The 20,982-nt window shown below is 35.1% G+C and overlaps 3 protein-coding genes across 6 annotated transcripts; 1 reads left to right on the top strand and 2 right to left on the bottom strand.

Annotated features, from left to right (window-relative positions):
- Positions 1-199: 199 nt before the first annotated feature.
- LOC103963504 lies at positions 200-8,453 on the top strand. 4 transcript variants are annotated; one of them, XM_048579555.1, is made up of 14 exons: positions 200-495; positions 573-649; positions 772-883; positions 2,197-2,279; positions 2,480-2,545; positions 3,197-3,297; positions 3,414-3,532; positions 3,936-3,973; positions 4,590-4,678; positions 6,179-6,395; positions 6,478-6,594; positions 6,691-6,735; positions 7,217-7,345; positions 7,781-8,453. In XM_048579555.1, exons 1-14 carry the CDS (start codon positions 432-434, stop codon positions 7,913-7,915), a joined length of 1,392 nt encoding a protein of 463 aa, XP_048435512.1. In that variant the 5' UTR covers positions 200-431; the 3' UTR covers positions 7,916-8,453. The 4 variants fall into 4 exon arrangements, with proteins under 4 accessions (XP_048435512.1, XP_048435513.1, XP_048435511.1 ...); XM_048579556.1 differs by having other exon boundaries at positions 205-495; positions 6,218-6,395; XM_048579554.1 differs by having other exon boundaries at positions 205-495; positions 3,933-3,973.
- Positions 8,454-8,607: 154 nt separating this feature from the next.
- LOC103963535 (probable pectinesterase 29) lies at positions 8,608-11,410 on the bottom strand. The gene is made up of 5 exons (XM_009376360.3): positions 10,881-11,410; positions 10,439-10,598; positions 10,119-10,325; positions 9,461-9,708; positions 8,608-8,998 (listed from the first exon to the last, which is right to left on the bottom strand). The coding sequence occupies exons 1-5, from the start codon at positions 11,108-11,110 to the stop codon at positions 8,839-8,841; spliced, it is 1,005 nt and encodes a 334-aa protein (XP_009374635.1). The 5' UTR covers positions 11,111-11,410; the 3' UTR covers positions 8,608-8,838.
- A 6,740-nt stretch (positions 11,411-18,150) lies between these two features.
- Positions 18,151-20,605, bottom strand: LOC103963505 (60S ribosomal protein L13a-4). Its single transcript, XM_009376325.3, has 4 exons — positions 20,243-20,605; positions 19,718-19,834; positions 19,517-19,604; positions 18,151-18,484 (listed from the first exon to the last, which is right to left on the bottom strand). Exons 1-4 carry the CDS (start codon positions 20,512-20,514, stop codon positions 18,341-18,343), a joined length of 621 nt encoding a protein of 206 aa, XP_009374600.1. The 5' UTR covers positions 20,515-20,605; the 3' UTR covers positions 18,151-18,340.
- Positions 20,606-20,982: the final 377 nt, after the last annotated feature.

Raw genomic sequence — 20,982 nt, 5'->3', positions numbered from 1 at the left:
GAAGACTGCGATCGGTTCATGGTACAATTCGAGAATATCTTCTTTATGCAAACTTGTCATATATGATGTACGATCTATATGATTATTCATCTTACGTTTTTTATTGTGTTAATATGTGGTGTTTGAATGTTATAAAAGAACCATAATAATTAAGTACATAATTCGTCTTCCATGTAAGTAAAAAATTGAAAACTTAAAATTCCAACTTACACGTGAAAAGAAGTACAACTAAAGTCTAGTGCTGGTGGCATGGATGAACGTAACTCGACCAAAATGATAGTTTCAAAAATGTGAGGCAGCACTTGTCATTTGTGAATTGTCAATAAACCCACACGGTAGCGGTATTGCGTTTGATACCCCCAAGCCCAAACTCCCATCGCCCTGGAGGTTTAAGGGTTTAAGCGGACTTCCCCAAAAACCATCACCTGGTTATGATGCTGCGTCGCGCCCTTCATGCCCAAAGGCTTCCTCTGCTCTTCCACAATCGTCCCAGAGGTACTCTCTCTCTCTCTCTCTCTCTCTCTAAACTTTGCGTCTCTCTAAGTAACACAGTAAAGTGAATGTCTCTGCAGTGAAGCCATGTGAGCTGTGGGCATCTCCATTTGAAGCCCTTTTCTCCACTCACGTTGTCGGTGACAAACCGATTCTGGTAAGGCAATCATTCACAATCTGCGTCATTTTTTCGGTGTGTAATCTCTACATTATGCAATTCAAGTTAATGGGTATGGGTCTGCTGCTGTGATAAAAAAGTTTATGAATTCAATTGGGCAGGTTCGTGATTTCATTCATTCGGCATTATATGATCCGAAACATGGGTATTTCTCTCAAAGATCGAAATCGGTTGGGGTGCTTCAGGGAGCAATTAAGTTCAATCAGCTCGAAGGTATCTAAGCTACCCTTAATTTTGTATCAGACTTTGATTTTGTTTTCTATTTTTTGCCTAGTTTATGTGTTCGATTTGTAGACTCATGTCATAATTCAGAGACTTAAAGCACGTCGGTCATTATATCTGAATGAATTTGTAAAATTTTTAGTGGGTTTGAATCTTTGTGATTATGCATGAATTATGATGGAAGAATGATAATGGGAAGGAACGTGTATTGGGGCTGTATTCGACCTAACGATATTTCTAAATAGGTGTGATTAGAAGAAGCTGTATTTCAATTGAAGAGGATTAGAGTTGGGTGAATTAAACACGAAACATAATTTTGGAATTTCTAACCGTCAAATTACCCAAATGCCTATTAACTGTTTCTCTAATATTTTGTAATGCTTTGTATGGTATAAGTTCCATCATGAGTGCAACGTTAGATGAACACGTGTGTATTTGAATTGAGTATGTTGAGATGGGCGCATGGAAGATAAGATTTCGAGGTTGTAATAGTAGTAGCACAAAGGACAACATGAGGAAAGGCACATTCCACTGAAATATACTTATGAGCTTGTTAGGTATTTTTATTTTGATTTTTAAGGTGCTATTGAAGCATGAGGTCGAAATACTAATTTCGGTGTAGGTGGTGTAAACATCTTGGCTGCCTGTATCTTTCTTAGTATTTAGTTCTCGACGGACTCAACAGAGATTTATGTGGCCATCCTCAAGCAGTTGAGTTCAGAGCTCTTTGAGTTTTCTAGGTTTAAATAGTTATCAACCTATTCTTTAGTATTGGACATACCTGCTAATCTAAATTGGCTGAAAAGGTGGGCAAGAAATATCATTTGCCCAAATATGACTTGCAATAATATAAATAGAAAGTGCAGATTGGTAAAAAGTATATTACTTGTTTCACCTGTTTGACTAAATTTGTCAAATACTTGGTCTGAAATTGTACCTGAATTGACACTCGAATACTTGGTAAAAAATATATTCCTATAAATAATCTTTTATTTTCCCAATTTCTGAAATGAATGGAATTTTTATTATTGGATTGAATGATACTAACATAAATAACACGTGTTTACAAATAATATAAAGCAATAGTCTTTGGAGGATTAGGACCAATTACATATCAGCCGATGAAAGGTGCCCCAGCCCTTATGGAAAAATAGATAGAACCATTCTTTCTTTGCAGTTATGGTAAGGTACACAACACTCGTTTTTCCTGCAGAACCTTTCCCCTTTATGTAATAATAAGGTAAGCTTGCTTGTGTTACCATCCCTTGTAAATTGTATACATATTGAAATCTTTGATATTACAGGTAGGAAAGCTTATATGAAATACTTGGAGAAAATTTACAAAGAAAGTGATGTATCTTGGTTTACTCCTGTGGAAATTTTTAAGGTAATCTTTATCTCTCTCTCTCTTGTCGCTTTGCTTTCTGCATTCAAAATCCCAAATCCTAATTTTTAAGGTAACCACAAAGTAATATTCGATAGTGATTTATATCTTCCCAGTTCCCACCCAAGCTGCACTCAGATTGGTATTTTTCTTTTTCATTAAATGCATGGCTTTGCAACTTCAAAATTTCACTTTCCTTGTAGCCTTGGTATGCGCATGGGATTGCCGAAGCCATAATGCGTACCGCTAACCTTTCAGTTCCTCTAAGGGTAAGGTTCCTCTTCTTAGTTATCAGCCGGTGGACCTATCAGTGGAGAATTTTCTTTTGATGTCAGATTGAATGTTTATTGTGAAATCTATAATTTCTGTGTATTCCCGAGAGTCTATTTTCTTTACTCCTCTCAACTTGAAAAGATTGATGATATCTCAGATGTAAAGGAACCTAAGTGAGGTTATATCCTCGATGCTGCCTAGTCTACTTTTTACTACAGGAATAGAAATCGAGTGATGGCTTTTCTTTTTGGCTGGATGTGATAAGTTGCAAAATTTTTCCAAACTTAAATCATGAGTTTATTTATCCAATGTTTTATAAATAATCGGCTAGAATTAGCAATTTCAATAAAAGACACAGGGATTCTATCAGTTTCTGAATTACAAGATGAAGTCCTGTTAATGCTTATAGTTTTCAATCTAGCGTTGCAGGAAGGACATAGTAATTTGCTTGCAACTTATACAGTTTAAAATTTTTTGTTATGTTTCTAGGTGGCAGATCTTTTATTTTTTTATTTTATTTTTTTTCATATATGTTACTCTTATTTTGGTGATAAATTAATCATTCCTTCAAATATTTTACATATGCATCCACTTGCCTAATACATGAAGGGTACAACTTAATATGTCATTTTATAATGTGCACTCAGATATATGAAATTGGTGGTGGATCAGGAACTTGTGCAAAGGGAATCATGGATTACATCATGCTGAATGCACCCCCAAGAGTTTACAACAATATGACTTACATGTATGTCGTTGATGATCATTTTTACCAATTTAATATGGTACTAGTTGAGTGAGTTTTTCAATCCTCATTGATACGTTTGTGTATTTTTTGCTGACCATAATCATTTAAAACTATAGCTCAGTTGAAGTCAGTCCCTCACTGGCTGAGATACAACGAGAAACTGTTGGAGAAGTCCGTAGTCACTTATCAAAGTTTCGAGTAGAATGTCGTGATGCTACCGACCAGAGTGGATGGGGTATGGTGTCTTTGGCTTTTGACATTTTATTGTCTTCATTTTGTCCTGTATTGAACTAAGCATTGTCTATATTTAAATATTTGTACTTTGATCATTATGTATGTAATGTTGCATGATATAAACATTTAATATGCCATTGCGAGACCCATCAAAGGAGTAGTTCCCTGACGAGAAGTTACTTTACCATATTATGAATTCAATTGTTTCAATAAACTCCCCAAAACTCCTCCTTTCTCGACTGCTAATAATTTTTCTGGAATCATCATCTCTGGATTTCATTTATCATTAGGGCTTGCTATCCCAAAGATTTCTTGTTTGATGATGATTCTACTATGTACAGACTTGCAGAGTGCAGCTGTTGTGTGTGGCTAATTTTCATATATGTTTGATTATTTGATAGGAGATGTGGAGCACCAACCATGTTGGGTAATAATGCTTGAGGTACGTTCTGTCCTGGATTGACTTTATTATGCCTTTGCTCAGTAATTGTGCTTTAGAATAGTAGGATGTAGTAGATAATTTGAAATAGTTTCTCTGAAGTTCATTGGTTTTCATTTTAACATGTTTAATGGTATGACTAGTTTGATGCATGCAATGAGATTATTGTCAAACATGAAGCAATGTGAATGGACATCTGAAATCAAAAGTTGTTGCTAATAAGATTACTAAGCAGTATCTATCAGATACCTGTAAGTTAATCTTTTATAACATGAGGACTATTTCCTTGCTTTCTGTCTCACGTACACGGGACATAATATACCATTATGTATTGATGTAAAGACTTCTACCTTGACATTGATATGTGAACCCTGATATCTTTTAATGCGGACCTTTCTTAACTGCTGATATCTCTTATGGACGGGCTTTCTCATTTGCCTGCACAAACCACTAATGATATTGTGATTGTGGAATATTATTGGACGCTAGGGACAGTGAGTAATATTATTGGACGCTAGGGACTCTTATGTGGAAGTTTCAATAGTTTTTCAGTAGGCTAGTTTCAGTAAATAAACTTATGGTCCAACAATCTATCAATTTTGTCTCTTCATATTTACAGGTACTTGATAATCTTCCGCATGATCTTATATATTCAGAAAATCAAGTTTCCCCATGGATGGAAGTATGGGTAGAGAAGCAACAGGATAGGTAAGCAACATCTTGCAGATCCATAAAATCTGGCTGTATTTCTATCGAAAATTAGTCAACCAAATAAGTAAGAATCTCTTTTGCAACAGCTTTGTTAAAGTGATTGTTAGTCTGGACTTAATCTCTGAAGTTTTTTACTTTTTTGTGCAATGGAATGTACATGCCTCTCTGTATTATATATTCCGTTATAATTTATTTCAATTACTCACTCCAGTCTGAAGGGAAGTTAAGTCGATGTAGAACTGGTTACATAATTTAGAATTTAGGAAGGTGATCCAGAAGAGAAATAGAATCAGGATTCAAGATAAGTGAAATAGAAGGATTAGAACAAGAAGACTGAGAAGAAACTGATAGACCAAAGAGAAACCTAGAATAGAAGGGGAGATCAGGATTTAGAAGGCAGAGAGCAAGAGATAGGGAGATAATTTCATTTGTCAATCAAGTCCGTCTAAATTGAATTGCAACTAATGAGTCACTTGCAATACTTAGTTTATTTTGTTTCCAACACAAGTAATTGAATATCTTTGCAACTGTACTAATGAGTTAAAGAGGATGCTCCCAATACAGTATGTGAAGGGAAATATTAGAGATTTTAGGCATAGGATTTCAAGTTTGACTAAGTAGCCAGCACAATGCATCAATATACATGGCATAAATAACATTGGAAGCATAGATAGGTCGTTCATCAAGTTAAATCTCCTTCGAGATTGCATAGCTGATAGGTCTAGTTCTATTGTGTCTAGTGTAGTATTTAAAACAAAGATGAAGGTTTGAGGAATTATACCTTTGGATCTAGCTTGTAGACCCACCCAAGTCCTTTCCCAAGTTCTCTCCCAAGTTTGCACCTTCCTAGTAGGATCTTCCACTTTTTGTTCTTTTTAGCCACCCAAGGAGATGGGCTCCAATTTCTCCACACCTCTAAGAATGAGATGAAGGATGTATGAGCCTAGAAGAGGAAAAGGGACTGGTGTCCTCCTCAACTAAGTGGCCGGCCCTATTAGTGCTTAGAGAAGGGTTTAGGCACTCTCTCTCTCTCTCTCTCTCACCTCAAGAATCGACCATGTATAGAGATTGGGCCCTTTCGGCCTAATGCCACTTATTTTATGCTATGTCATAAGTTAAGCCCAATGGGTTTGGGCCCAATGAGCCCATAAAGCCTGAAGACGAAGTTCTCAGTGGTCTAACTTCTTTAGATTACTTCTTCTGTTATTCCATTGTCCATGGACTCATTTAGACATATTATGATTAACGAGACAGTCTTAGCTAGTGATCTTGCCCATTGATTAGATCGAATTTTACCAATCATTTGCATTATCCCGAAAGATGTCATCTTATGATTGACTTTCAGGGCATACTTTCACAGTATGTGAGAATATACAATATCAGGATTAGAGGTGGCTGTATTTCTGCTAAAGTATATTTTGAAATCAGCTTCTATAGCAACTGAAATACATTTCTACTCCATCATGTCTTTTATTGAACTGTTCACTGTGGGAGCAGGATCTCAGTTTCACTGATTAAGGTTTTGGCTATTAATAGGAAAACACCTTCTGAATTGTATAAGCCATTGCAAGACTCATTAATTAAGAGATGTCTGGAGATCATCGATTTAGACAAAAAACATGATTCTCAGAGCAGTGCAATACTGAAAGCAAAAGGCGTTTGGTCTAAAATCTTTCCAAAACCTCGAAGATGTTGGCTACCAACCGGTTGCTTGGTGAGGAACTGTTTGGCATTTTATTTTATTTATTTTATTACCCAACAAGTTTGCGGCAATGATGTTGTCTTTGAACATCCAGAAACTGCTTGAAGTTTTACATGGAGTGCTACCAAAGATGTCTTTAATTGCTTCAGACTTTAGTTACCTACCTGATGTAAAAATACTTGGTGAAAGAGCTCCATTGGTTTCAACCAAGGTATAACAACTGAACATTTCCATAGTTTTTATGTTCTTTGACACTTTGTCATAACGTCCTATACTAGTTTGTCACCTTGATCCTTTTTATGTACAGAAAGATGGCAGCAGCTCGGATTATAACAGTTATCTGGATGCTAGGGTATGTATAATTCTGATTTCATTTTGACATGTCATGGTTGTAGACCATAATAAAGGGTCACGGTTGTAGACCATAATAAAGGGGTCATAGTTGTACAAATTGCCATAAATGGCCTCGGATATTCTGCTTTGGTGTGTTTAGATGGGGAATTTACAAGTACTGAGGGATTTAGCTGAATTAGTTAGAAATGCACTACAAGGCATTAGGAGAGGTGTTTGAAATGACTAAGATGCAATGCACTTGGAGAATAATGCAAATCTTGGGAATCCTTTGTTTAGTAGCTTCGTAATGCTCGTGTAGTGCATTTTCAATCCTTCTATCTAATGTTTTGTAGCGCATTCTAATTAGTTTAGCCAAAATCCTTTGGCACCTTATCCAAACACATTACTATTACGATTGCTGCTGCTGCTACTACTACTCAAGTTCTAAAGGTAACCGGCTTTTTATGAAGCAAAATCTAATTACTTGGGTTTGTTTGCAGGGAGATGCTGATATATTTTTCCCCACTGAATTTTGGCTTTTGGAACGTATTGACCATTACTGTTCTGGATGGCTGAAAATTCAGAAAGATAAGTCGTCCAAGGAAGGGAAGAAGAGGCGAGCAATTACGGTGAGTTCAATTCTAATTTTCATGTGGAGCCTTCGTTTCTGGAAGCTATAAGATAAATTACAATTCATGAGGACACAAGCTCATTTGGTCCTAGGTAAAATATATATGGTTTAGGGATCAGGGCAATCAAGTTTCCCTTCACATATCAATGTTCAATTTTGAGAAAGTGCATGTGGTTATCCAAATCCTGGCAGGGATTTAGCGGGATGTGGTGGACCATGGATAAACTTTTGATTCAAACTTTTTGAATCATGTATGAAAAAGAAGAAATATAAAAAGAACGTGTTGGAAATGGATAATTACTTTTGAGGAATTGTAAGACTTGCTCACTTATAGACATGCTATGCATCCTACTGCTGGATTTATAGTTACCTCTGTTCATATAAACAGCAATCTCACCGCATTTATCTTAATCAAATTTACATAATGATGCAGCTTGATACGTCGTCATTCATGGAAGAGTTTGGCTTGCCCTCAAAGACAAGAACCAAGGACGGATACAATCCACTCTTGGATGACTTCAAGAATACGAAATTTTATCTCAGTGTTCCAACACATAATACCCAGTAGATGGATAGTTTTGGCGGCCACTTTGTTTACAATAATGTATCTGGTCCAGAATGTTTGGAGTTGGCTTCATTGTCTTTCTGCCCATCTGAGAGCAGCTTTGCTCACGAACCAGCAGGTCGTCTTTTACGTGTAATCGTCTGCATTCTGCACGATCAGAGTTCCACAGGGGGTAGACTTTGAAGTCAGATTTGATGCTGTAACAAGCAATAAAGTTTAATGGTTCTCTGCTTCTGATGAATAGATATTTTACAAATCTTCGGTGAAGTAGTTAAAGGGATGATATCGCTTTTACTTGAAGATGGATTCGACGCATTGTGGTTATGCTATTCATGCTGAATACCAGGAGAAATTCAAATATTAAGATCCGGAGGATCTCATGAAAGCTTGACAGTTCCCAGTTTTGTTCTATTTTTTTGATTTCTTTCCCTATTTATTTTGTTTCAGTCCTAAGAGAGAGCTCATATTGCTATTCATGCTCAAGATCAGAATAATCCCAAACTTGTTATCTTCTTTCAGCTTATGAACTAACTTCACTGCAGTGTTACCACATTTGTTATTTTATGAATCTTCTTGGGTCTTCATCACATCCTGCAACGTTGAACGATGATCTGAATAAAAAAAAAAAATCTCAATTCTCCATTTGAGGCTTCAACTCTCACATGAAGATTGTTTTGGCACTTGTACAACATGAATAAGAAGAGGTCGAAACTTGACTTTAAAATAGAAGAAAGTGAATAAATCACTTCCAATTCCAAATGGGGACAAGCAAACAATTCTTTGAACATTGAACACATTTGACACGAAATTTCACGAGCAATCTTCGAAATGTTGGAATGCGATGGAGAAATTGAGTGTTTTACAAGACTTGCAGGCAATAATGCTTCTCCTGAAATTTAATTAAATAAAATTAAAATAAAATGGATTTAGAATGGTTGGTCACTGAGCCATCCATCAGCATTAATAAATTCCAAGCTTGCAAACTGCTGCACTGTATCACTGCTAAGCTTCTTTTCCCAACTCACTCGCTTTGAAGTGTTGGCTCCTGGTCCATAGCACTCTTGCTCTGCGTACGTCAATTGCTCCCTGCATATCACAATAAGTTGTATACATTTAAAGACCAAAAGAATGTTTGTCGGTAGTACTATACTCTAGTGGTTTTCTTCTTTATTGGTAAATATGATATCTCATTTTCGCTTCCTAAAAATGACGAGTTTGACATATACCAAACTATGGCCTATTCATTGTGTGGTTCTGTTCAAATTTCACCACTCGTAATATCTATTGGTGACTCTTGTGAATATTACCAATGGGAAATGGGTCATGCAAAACATGCATGACAATGTTTATTTGATTCAAATCTAAGTCAAATAGAAACATTACTTAACACAAACTAGTAAGGTATTTGTAATGTACAAATACATCATTTGGTGAACAAATTTAGTAACTTCGATGCTTTGAAAGGATTACATTGAGGAAAATGAAAGAATTGGTGAAATTGGATGTGACTAAAGTTAGTGTTAATATAATAAGGGTGAGAGGTCTTACTCGCGGCCAACCATATTCCAAGGAGCCCAGCCCTCAGGAACGACGACGTCTGAGAAATTGGAATTGTAGAATATGACCCTTGAGTAACCTCTCCATGGCCTTCCCAAGAAGGTTGAACCATTACCAACCACTTTGCAATCCTTGAACACAAACCCATTGGGATCCTTTGGGCTGTCTCTTCCCTGTGCTGTGATAAAACCCGCCACACCACGTCCCAAAGCTGCACCAAGAACTGATATGGAACATCTCTACACATGTTGAACATTAAAAAAAAAAAAAATCACCATTTAATGTTTTTTCAACAAAATAGTAATGACATATTGACAACGTATCACGTGCTATAGATTGTTATTTGATAAATAGATGTTATATGTGTATTTTTTCATGAATAACTACATATATTCAATGCTAACCGTTGACAGTTAAATCAAATATGTATCGTCATTGAGTGCCTTTATGTCTTTAATAAACTTAGTGCTATGTGACCCAACTTTTTCACCAGTGTGTCCATAATTCTATGTATAGGTCATAAATTGGGTCCCTCAAAAAGACTCTGTATTGTACAGTGTAGATGATTGTTAGCTATTAATGTGCGAAAGCATGTTTATGAAAATTGAATTTTCCCTTGAAATTAAGGGGTAACGTAATTAAAAGTAACCTCAAAAATGGATTGGCCACTGCCGAGGATGAAATCAACCGCACCCTGGATGGTGCAAAGCTTATAGTAGTGACGACCGGTAACATCCCACAAAGTGTCTTGCAACCCAAAGAAACCACATCGATAAAATTTCGACTTGTCACCGGCTATCATCGCCGCAACTGCCGGCATTTGAGGGTTGCTATTCACAGGATTGTTGTATGAATTCTGCACATAATTATTTGAATATTGAAGAAATCTAATTAAATAAAATTAATAGAACAAATTAGAGGTTATATATATATATATATATATATATATATATATTTAAATATAATTACCACAAAGGTGATGGATTTGGCAATGATATTATCAGCGAATGAGGCGAAAGTAGGGCTTTGTGCGAGTGAGTCATGATCATCCCAAACAATCTGTGTTTTGCGCTTATTTTCTCCTTTGAGAATTATGTACGGCTTATCACTCGGGATAGTCACTTTTTCCCTGCAATATTATTCATACGATATACACACACGAAAAATTACAACAATCGAAGAAATTTAGATAATGGAGAAATGATTTCAACACTTTCTTTTTTTTTTAATTCATTTGTATGTACACTCGTGTTTATTTATGTGGTTTTGTCCCTTTATTCTTCCTTAATCTGTTCCGTCTAAATCCCACATATAAACAATGGTGTGTTGATGAACGGAAAAAATGGTGTCGAAATCACTTCTCTTTTTATAATCAGTGATTTTTAAAAGTTGAAAAAGAAAATGAAAATACCTATACGTGCCAGCCTTGATCTTGATAGAAACCCAGTGCCGGTTGTTTTTAGGAACAGCATCGATGGCAGATTGTATGGAGGTGAAATCGCCACGGCCGGATTTATCAACTGTGGTGGTGTAATAAGCAATCTTCTTATTGCCGTATACTCTATACAGTTGGGCATCTGCTTCTCCAAATAATCCAAGACCTACTAAAACTAGGGCAACACACTGGAAAAACGACGACATCTTTGAGCCTAACGAAAATTAAAATAGCAGAAAATCAACAGTATATATATAAAGCTCGTGTATATTCTCCGTGTGTGTGTTTGTGTGTGTGTGTGTGTCTCTCTCTCTCTCTCTCTCTCTCTCTCTCTATATATATATATATATCTGTCTCAGTTGAGAAGAAGAGAGGGGAACAGCAGAGCACAAAAGAAATGGGCTCTGCTATATTCTCTCTCTGTATCTCTCTCTCTCTCTCTCTCTCTCTCTCTCTCTCTATATATATATATATATATCTGGCTGTGTGGAGAAGAAGAGAGGGGAGAGAACAGAAAAGAAATGGGGTTTTCAATTTTTGCTTGGTGCATTGATGTGGTTGTATTTAAAGCATGCCATTGAGAGAGAGTGGGATTTGGAGGGAATGTAGGAAAGTCAAAGGTCTCTCAACAATAGAATGTACCATAATAATCATAAATTTATTATTTTATTTTATTTCCTTTCCTACGTATTTTCTAAAGAATTATAAAGGGAAAAAAATGTATCTTCAGGCTACATCAAAGTGTACGGTAGTACGGACATGTTTTGTTGCAGAAATTAGAAGATCCAGAAAATCGACAAAAGAAGGTAACATAAAAGTAACAACAACACCAACTAAGCCTTATTCTGTTAAGTGAAATTAGCTGTATGAATCTTAAAATGTAGTTATGTTCGGTTTTGCGCCAAACCTTCCGTTAGCTCTAATACTCCATATATTTTCTTATCATCTCTAGCCTTTCTCTATCCTTTTTGTTCTGAACCCTCCTCTTATAGTCGTATCTTCTAACGAAAGCGTATATAAGTCTTTGCTTCACGTGAAATGACAACTACTGCACATTTTAATAAATTTAGAAACCGATTCTCACATATTCTTGTTGAAGGACCAAAGTTCCAATTAACTCTACAAACAAATATTACAAAATAGAAAGAAAATCAAAAGAATAATGCAAAACAGAAGGTAAATCAAAAGAATAACAGTTTGCCTATATATAGAAAGAAAATAAAAATAAAATCCCATGATTTCAGATATTGCTTATAGACATTTTAGGAGCAAATTTTTTTTTTTTTTCTTTCCTATTATGGGGTAGGCCTGCCATGCCACGTCCCATAATTAAAGATGGAAGATACTGCAAACTCAAAAATGGTAAAACAAATATATGATTGACATATTGACACAAAATTATTAGATTTGTTTAAGTAGCCTTCTAACCTGCCACTTAGTACTACGATTTAGTGATATTTCTCTTCAGTTGTAAGTAAGAAGTCTTAGGCTTTCTCGCCAAAAGCAAATTTAAACCACATTATTACTAGCCCATTGTGAGGCTAAGCCCACCAGTGTAGATAATATCGTTTGTTCAAAAGGAAAAGGAAAGAAAGAAAAAAAAAAGTAGCCTTCCAAACCTTAGCATATTTTGTTTCCGGATTAAAATTTGCTCAAATGCAAAAACGTATTATTTGTATTAAGTGGGTTTGAGACTCATTTTTACAAACTATATGCACTAATATCATCTAAATTATAAGATAAATATTCGAACTTGAGTGTAGAAATAACACATTACTCTAGCCAACTCAATCAAACCAATTCATGTCACAAGAGGCGCAAATGGAGTTGCGTATAGATCGGTTAGATATGGTTTAACAAGTTCACAAATGATTAATTGGTTTGAATAACTACCTGATGTAGTTTTCAACTTACTTCTTGAGAATAGGTATAACTGATCTGTTTGGTGCATGTACACTTTTTTTCCTTAGACATGGTTGAAAACTTTGACAAAAACATTTTTGTGATTGAAGCCGTCTCCATTGTATGTCTTAGGAGACTTGGATGTGGTCTCTAACTACCAATGTTTTTTTATTAAAATCTTATTTACTTTTAGTGTTTGATCCAAGTCCCTGACTATTAGTACTATTGTATTTCCATGTCAGTTATTTTATTTTTAAAATTGGAATTTGTAGTTGCCTATATTAATGATATTTTAAATAAAACCCATGATTTTGGGATTAAAATTATTCAAAAATAAAAATTATACTCCCCACCTTATGGAAAGAAAATTCAAAATTAGTAGAAAATCATGTTTACATATAAAAATAACTATGGGTACATTCATTAAATCAACCAAAAAAATAATGTACCACAAGGCATTTGGTTGATTCTTCAAACAAAAAACATGGGTACATTCTTCAAAAAAAGGATAATAATAATAATAATATAATAATAATAATAAATAGATATTATGCTTAATAAAATTAATAAAATTTTTCTAATAAACTTATGGATACATTTTCAAATCAACGAAAAAGAATATACATATGTAAGTATGATGCATAAACTGCGGCAACTGAAAAATAATGTACCAATAATAATATATGGGGATATAAGCCATGGATAGTGATTCATGAGTACAATTTTGATATATGTAGGATGAGCGATAAAATAAAGTTGCAAACAAAAGTGAGCTTGAAAGAAAACGACGAGACTTCCTCCAGTGGATGACCTTGATTCTAAAGTTTTGTGGCTGCTAAACCCCATAGCACAAGTGGTTCTTTACTACAGTGGTGTAGAGTAGTTTTACCTTGTATTACGGCGTAAGTTTGAGATCCATCGACTCCTTAATCTACATTTCATTTAACAAATTTATTATTTGACCAAAGAAAAAAAAAAAAAACTCATAGCATATTTGGGTAGCGTTTGAAGATGAAAATAATCTTTTTTTTTTTTTTTAAATAAAAATAAAAATTAGATAATCTTGTTGATTAGTTAAGAATAAGTCGCTCAAAATTTTGAGAAACTTACAATAAACAACTTTTCAACAATTCTATAAATAAACGAATGAATAAATATTATTTCCAATACCCAATAAAAATTGTTGTCGTGTAAAAAAAATTATGAGAAAAGTTAAGAAGACTCTTTCAAAAGTGAAACTCCTATGGACATTTTATCTCCTTATATTTTTTTTCGCACAATGTTTCATAATGTTAATATGAGAATTGACATTAAACTGTGATGTGTCAGAAAGTTCATGAAAAATCTCACTTTCGCAAGAGCCCGCTTAACATTTCTCAAAATTTATTATGAAGTCTAGTGTGAAAAAAGTCAAGAACTTTGGTCACAAATTGAAATCAATAAGATTTTAGTCAATGCTCGTTATTAACTAGAGACTGAAACCTAATTTATTCTTATTTTAATATGGTAATATTCTATCGTGCTTTTTAAAAAAATTAAGCACAAGTATGCTCTAACAAAATTCTTTGTGGCCATCAAAATTGAGGTTGAAAATCATCAAGTCCTTACATTTTCCACCTTCTCAAGCAAAAACATCTGAGAAGGACATTTGGCTACTCTCCGAGTTTCTTCCTCAAATGAGTCGAACAATCTAGAATTTTTGTTATTTTGTAGGATGAAAACGCACTATATCAAAGTGTGGTAGGTAAGTTTTGAATAAATTTGGTAAACCAAGTTTTTGACCTATAATTGTTGGTTGTGAGCCTTACCTACCAATTGAAGTGCTAATTGCTACAAATTTGTTAAAATAATATTAGTGTTTGAAAACTTTATGACCATTTTCTTTTAAAATAAGTAATAGGTAATGTTAGAGAGACCATCTACTTAAGTCTTAAACTATACTTTGTATATTATATGACGTGGTTTTTGATAATTAGATTATTATGTAGGGCCTGTTTGGTGGGCTTGTTAGTGATAGGTTATTATCAATTAAAATGGACTTGAGTCGAATCTATTGTTTGTTGTGTCAAAATGTAAGATGGACATAATGCATTATGAATCCACAATAAAAAGATTATCTAACATATTCTTATACATGAGTTACAAGTCATGCCTTATATATCTCTACCAATCCAATCATTTCCTAAGGTCCGATCCCATCCAGTCCACAACCCTCAATGCTAATTAACGTGCTTATTTTTTATTGATGACACATTATATAATTTGTAAATTTGGTCCAAAATGTTTGTCAACCTAACACTAATAAGTAATTATACAGTTATTTTCTGTTATAATTTCAATAACTGCTCTCCATTCCTCCAAGGGTTCCATATCTGTTATTTTTCCACCCTAGAAAAAAGATTATAAAAAAAACTACTACTACTTAATGTCAAGTGTCAACCCTTGCTTTGGCATATTAAGGCCTCCAAAACATATTCTCCTTTTCTAACAAGTGATGATGTGAAGGATAGCACGAAATAAAAAAGAGAAAATGATAAACATGTTGTTTTTAACTTCTCACGTATTTCATGTTCGTGATTTTTATTTGATTTATTAAATAGTTTGTTTCCAATGGTGGAGCATGTACTCTACAAAAATTGCATGTGTGGAGCGTGGCTGCGCGTGTGGAAGAAAACCAAACACCCAACAATCCTAAATATGGATGCAACTAAAAGATACAATTGTCAAACAACATATACCTAACTAAGTCCGGAGGTTCTTCAAAATCAAGTGCAGCCAACTACCGCGTAAATAGCATAGAGTTTAAAGACGCTATGCTATTTTGTTTATTTTTTAATTATGACATAAGGTTTTTATGTGAAAATAATTGAATTATAAAGTCATTGATTGTTGCGAAAATTAGATAACCAAAATTCACCTCATCAAGTCTCGAATTTTAGTGTTCACAAGTATACGAATCAGATGATGGTATTACTTTGAAGCACGGATATCTTTCCACATACATGGAATTGATTCTAAAAATGTTATTAACTATATTGAAACAAATTATAATGGAGAAGCTTTAATAGAAAATATATGACATTTTGACTTAAAGTGAAATTAAACAAAACTTGAAAATAAAATGCATTAATAAATTGAAAACATAAGAAAAGAAGACCTAGGGCATCTGAATTCACCGTAAGCAATTCTACTTAATTCCCTTAGTATGTTATGCTCAAGTAGTTCTCCGATATTGATGATCGATTTTCCCTAATTATTCAACGGTCATGGCATCTGGTTGCATCAAAAGTATCCGTACATGTTAACCTTCTATGGCATCTAGATGAATTTAAACAAGTAAGAACCCATTAAGCTCTATGGAAATCCTTGGAAAAATCACACAAACCCTAATTGCATGGCATCTACAAATAGGTGTTTATGGTATCAATTGCAAGAAGCTAAATCTAAGTGAAGTATGACATCTATAATCTATTATAACTTGCATCAAATCAACTTAACTAAAACTTAGATGGTGATCAAGCATCTAAACAAAAAACAAGAGCATTATGTATAGGAAAAATTACTCAATAAAGAAGAAAACATGATAATAACAATGTCACAGGGCAATTAACATGATCAGACTACATCGTAGCCCTAGAAAGAAGGAAAAAAAAAAAAAAAACTCTAGCTTTCTTCCTCTTTGCCGCAACCTTCTCCTCCAATATACGATGATTTTTTGTTTTAGTGGCTGACTCCTAATAAGGAGAAGTTACCTCCTTATATAAAACCCATAGCAAGAAGGAAAATACATCCTACTAAATTCAATTAAATGCCCACTAAAATCCTATCTAATGGACCTTAAGTCACTATTAAGGGAAAGAAGAATAAACGGAAATAATAAAACTAGTAATTAAGTTCTCTCTAAAATCCATTAAATAGCATTCCCATGTCCATTTGATTTCCAAAACCGTTGTAGTCTCATCTTCTTATTGTAATGCATGTCTTGGTGCAATTAATTAGCCTCTTACTCCATTGAAATTACTCTAGACACCCAAAATTGTCATTTTCTTCTCCTTTTTCATGTTGTTCTGCTATCAAATGCTTAAAGATCAAAACAATATTATTAGTGCATTTAACCCATTAATGTATACAAAATTCAAAGTGAATATATGATGATAATATATGAAAATATGACCACATCACTGATGTTAGTCCTTTCAGAAGTTTTTACAAAGACTATTATGAAACCTGTTTTTCTTCTCAATTTCTCAATGCCATAAGCTACTTAAAATTTATGTCGGACATTCTAATGATGTGTTTTCTGGAGACATAAATTAACCATATTTAATAGGAGAAAAACACATACTATATGCTCAATATTGTACCCTTGACATCATGAGTAGACCACAAAATTATCTTAAGTGAATAAGATGTAGTTTGCCCTAAGGTAATTGAGATTTTATGCCAAAACGCACCATGGGCTCTCCTAGCCGCCCATGGCACATATTATGGGCTCTCCAGGCTACCCAAAATATGTCCTGCCATTGGGCCACACTCAATCTAATGATGGCAGGGCACTGACTCTCCGGAGTCTCTCCTTGGGTGTCCAGTGCACTTGTGCTCTTACCAACAGGATCTTCAAGAATACTAGATGGCAGGACTATAGGGCTAGCCTACGTCATCAAAGACTACCTGGTATGCTCTACAACTTCCCTTCCCAGCTACCTGCTAGGGTTTTTTTCCATATAAATAGCTAAGTCAATTGGAGAAAACAGGAAGTCACTTAGTACTAAGAAGTCCTTATTCTTTCAAGTTCTCTTTTCTTTGTGCTACTTTTCTGACTTAAGCATAACAGGCCCTTGGTAGACACCTCCCCCTTTTCAGGGTGTTCGTCAATTAGGCTAACGATGTTTGCTTTCATGTAAATGAAATTTTGCCAAATCAACTATGCATGAAATTTGTCCAGAGTTTTTACTGTCAAAATTTTATTGTGGCCTTGCTAATGTATATCTTTAATTTCTTGGTTGCTGACAAAACACACATAGAACTAGCATACATAACTTTAATTTCTTGTTTGCTGGCACAAAGTTCATTGAAAAAACACATCGAACTAGATATATGGTAAAAACCGCTTTGAGATGGCATTGTCCAATTGCAGGAACAAAATCTTAGGAGAACTCAACATTGACATGTATCCCAATTGTTTCCGATCCGGATATACCAAAGATCACCCCTACTCTAACTTCGCACTCATAACCATTATTCAGGGTTGATTACTAAATCAGGTGTTAAACTTAAATGTTGATAGGGAGATTCGTGTCAATTTCAAATGTGTTCTTGTAATTTCAAAAGCAAAAGAACCGAATTCATAAAAGAGTGATTTAGCCACTTCATGAATACCAAATCCCAAACAAGTGAAAGATATGTATCAGAAACAACTACGCAAATGCTTAAGCTATTAGAGCAAACAACGAAGTGTCATAACACGAACAAAATTGAACTCCGCAACTCAATCGTCAACAACATTATCATCTTAAAACAAAAAATTCTACTCATCAATATTTAATGGGGGCAATGATCTCAAGCTGGGGTCCTAGTTTCTCCTCAGCAACCTTTTCTGCTTTCACCCTCAGTTTGTTCAACTGTTTCTTCCTCTCATAAGCAACCTGGGCTCTCTCCTTTCTCTTGTTCTCAAGCTCCTGCACGCCACAAATTCAGTAGTTTAACATTAGTAGGCACAAGAGAGTAAAATAAATGCAGGAAACTTCGTGCTCCTCCATTGCATAATGAGAGCGCTTTCACAAAGATAAAAAAACATGCATATGAGATCCATGGACGCATATTGAATTTATGCTCTGGTGATGGCAATAATACAAACACAGAAAGTACTAGACCTAACTAAGATAAACCACAAGACCACATAGAATACAAAAAATCAAGTGCTAATATAAAGTGTGAGACTCCAAATTTTCAGTACAAGTGTTAGTATACATGGGGATCAAATCAGAGGAATAATAAACAATTGACAATACGAACGAATATAATCAACTACATAACTAGAACTTATGCTATGTTTGGGTGAGAAATTGCCAATTTCCAAGGGATTGAGACAAAGTAAAGAATGGAACACAAAAGGTTCATAGACGGGATTAAGATATTGCCCTGTATGATACTTACAAAGGAACATAAGAGGGATTTGCAAATGACACCTTCCAAGTCGGATTTGCAAATTCCCCTCATATGCCTTTGTAATGGTCAAGGAGGGCATTTTGTAATCACCCCCCATCTAATATTTTGTGATAAATTCCTTAATTGAGACTTCGAGATCCCTCACCCGATCATAGCTTTAGAAAACATAAAGTAAAGACCAATACAAGTGATTAATAAAGATAGAAAGCAAAAGGAGTGCCTTTTACTACTATAGTACAATAATAGTTAGTCGACTCCACCACTCAGACATGCAACATGAAGCATATAGCAACCGTTTTCCAAATCATGAAAACAAAAGTGCAAACAACATTGTGCATGTAAGAGGGAGAAAATACATAAACCACGGAAACTACATTGTACTCAACTAAGACTGCAATCTGACTCAATAGGAAATAATGGGTATACTACTTTGAACTAAAAGAGAAAACTTGATCCTTTACCCAAACCATTGCAGAGAAACTCTCAGCACAAGGACACAAAAGACTCAGTAAAAGCAAACAAGGAAAGCATGATATTCTCACCTTGATGGTCTCGTAGTGGTTCCATCCAACCTCAGAAGAAAGCTTGCCCAACAAACAGTACTTGTGTCCTGCTTGGAGCCTCAAGACCCTGAAGATTCCCAAATGTTAAAACAATAAACATTCAAGTCATGAAAAACAAAACAATCTAAAACAACAAGGAAGGAAATTAGCAAATTAAAAACATTGTGTCAAAATGCTTACTTGAGTGCATCAGGAATGACCATCCTCTTAACCTTGTCATATGGAGGTGGAATACCCTCATATGCCTTCAAACGAGCAAGTGCAGCAGCACCACGCTTAGTCTTATGGGGAATCATCCTGGAAAACAAAGTAATAACAAAACTAATTCAACATATTTACCAATAAAAAAAAAAAAAAAAAACCTCTCTCAAGCAGTAGAACAAATCAGAAAGCAAGAACATTCTTTATTCCTAACAAAGAACTACATAACTCTTTAACTAAATCCAGAAAAAAAAATACTATAAAATAGAACAAAAACAAAACTTTACAGCTCCTACTGAATTAAAACAATCAATTTCCATCATCAACCAAAAACCCAACAATAAAAACTAACAAAATCCCCACATGGGTTTCATAAGTTCCATTACTTTACATAAGAGAATGTAACCTAATCAATTAAACCAAGAGAAACACACCAGGTTAACCTCATTTAAACATGCATAAATCAATAAATCGGTGAAGAATAACAGAGAAAAGACGACGTACCCACGGATGGTGCGCCAGAGGATCTTAGCAGGGGCGCGGAAGTGGATAGGACCATGAGAAGGCTTGGTGTTCATGCGCTTACGCAAGAACCTCATGTACTTCATCTTCTGCCTCACCAGCCCACCGGAGATACAGATCTCCTCCGCGCGAACAACCACTACCTTCTGGCCATTAAGCAGCTCCTTGGCGAGGATCGACGACAGGCGGCCGAGCATGTGGTGGCGGGCATCCACCACAACGCGCTTTGCGCAGATACCTGAACCAGACACCATTGTTCTCGAGCTCTCCTCTCTCTCTCTCTGAAACCCTAATGCGGCTCTGAAGCAAGAAATGAGTGCAAGAGTTAGGGTTTTGTGTAAGTGTGGTTTATAAAGGAAGTTTATATAGGATGCGGGTTCCATCCGCTGCTGGCGGGTGTACGTTTGACATCTGGGCTGCGAGGGTAACAGCCCGGCCCAGTCTCAGGCCCATACTATTTCCGGATCAATAAACAAGGCGCCTACACACGCTGAACCTGGAAGAATTAGGATTTCGATGAACGCCTTGGCCTGCTTTTATTTTAATTTTTTACTTTTCGCAAATTTTGGTTAGTCACGTAAGACCATCTTCATAGGAAATGTCAAAAATTTCACATAGGCATATAATGATAACAAATGATGTACTATTTACTCCAATCGAGATATCAAAGATGACATGGAAAAGAAAGCTAAGCTGACATAGAAAAAGAAATGTTAAATTTG

The sequence above is a fragment of a genome, unplaced genomic scaffold (assembly GCF_019419815.1).
Source record: "Pyrus x bretschneideri cultivar Hongxiangsu unplaced genomic scaffold, Pyrus_bretschneideri_v1 Contig14, whole genome shotgun sequence".
Classification (NCBI taxonomy): domain Eukaryota; kingdom Viridiplantae; phylum Streptophyta; class Magnoliopsida; order Rosales; family Rosaceae; genus Pyrus; species Pyrus x bretschneideri.
The sequence above is the reverse complement of the archived record's forward strand: the minus strand, read 5'-3'. Positions and strand labels throughout refer to the sequence as shown.

Excerpts from the sequence above, each read along its gene's own strand:
- LOC103963504 (XM_048579554.1), top strand. The coding sequence starts at position 432 with ATGATGCTGCGTCGCGCCCTTCATGCCCAAAGGCTTCCTCTGCTCTTC. Across the intron at positions 884-2,196 it reads TAAGTTCAATCAGCTCGAAG|GTAGGAAAGCTTATATGAAA; the intron begins GTATCTAAGCTA and ends TTGATATTACAG. Across the intron at positions 3,533-3,932 it reads TACCGACCAGAGTGGATGGG|GAGATGTGGAGCACCAACCA; the intron begins GTATGGTGTCTT and ends ATTATTTGATAG.
- LOC103963535 (XM_009376360.3), bottom strand. The coding sequence starts at position 11,110 with ATGTCGTCGTTTTTCCAGTGTGTTGCCCTAGTTTTAGTAGGTCTTGGA. Across the intron at positions 9,709-10,118 it reads GTGGCCAATCCATTTTTGAG|AGATGTTCCATATCAGTTCT; the intron begins GTTACTTTTAAT and ends CAACATGTGTAG. Across the intron at positions 8,999-9,460 it reads TGGAATATGGTTGGCCGCGA|GGAGCAATTGACGTACGCAG; the intron begins GTAAGACCTCTC and ends TGTGATATGCAG.
- LOC103963505 (XM_009376325.3), bottom strand. The coding sequence starts at position 20,514 with ATGGTGTCTGGTTCAGGTATCTGCGCAAAGCGCGTTGTGGTGGATGCC. Across the intron at positions 19,835-20,242 it reads CTCTGGCGCACCATCCGTGG|GATGATTCCCCATAAGACTA; the intron begins GTACGTCGTCTT and ends TTTGTTTTCCAG. Across the intron at positions 18,485-19,516 it reads ACCACTACGAGACCATCAAG|GAGCTTGAGAACAAGAGAAA; the intron begins GTGAGAATATCA and ends TGTGGCGTGCAG.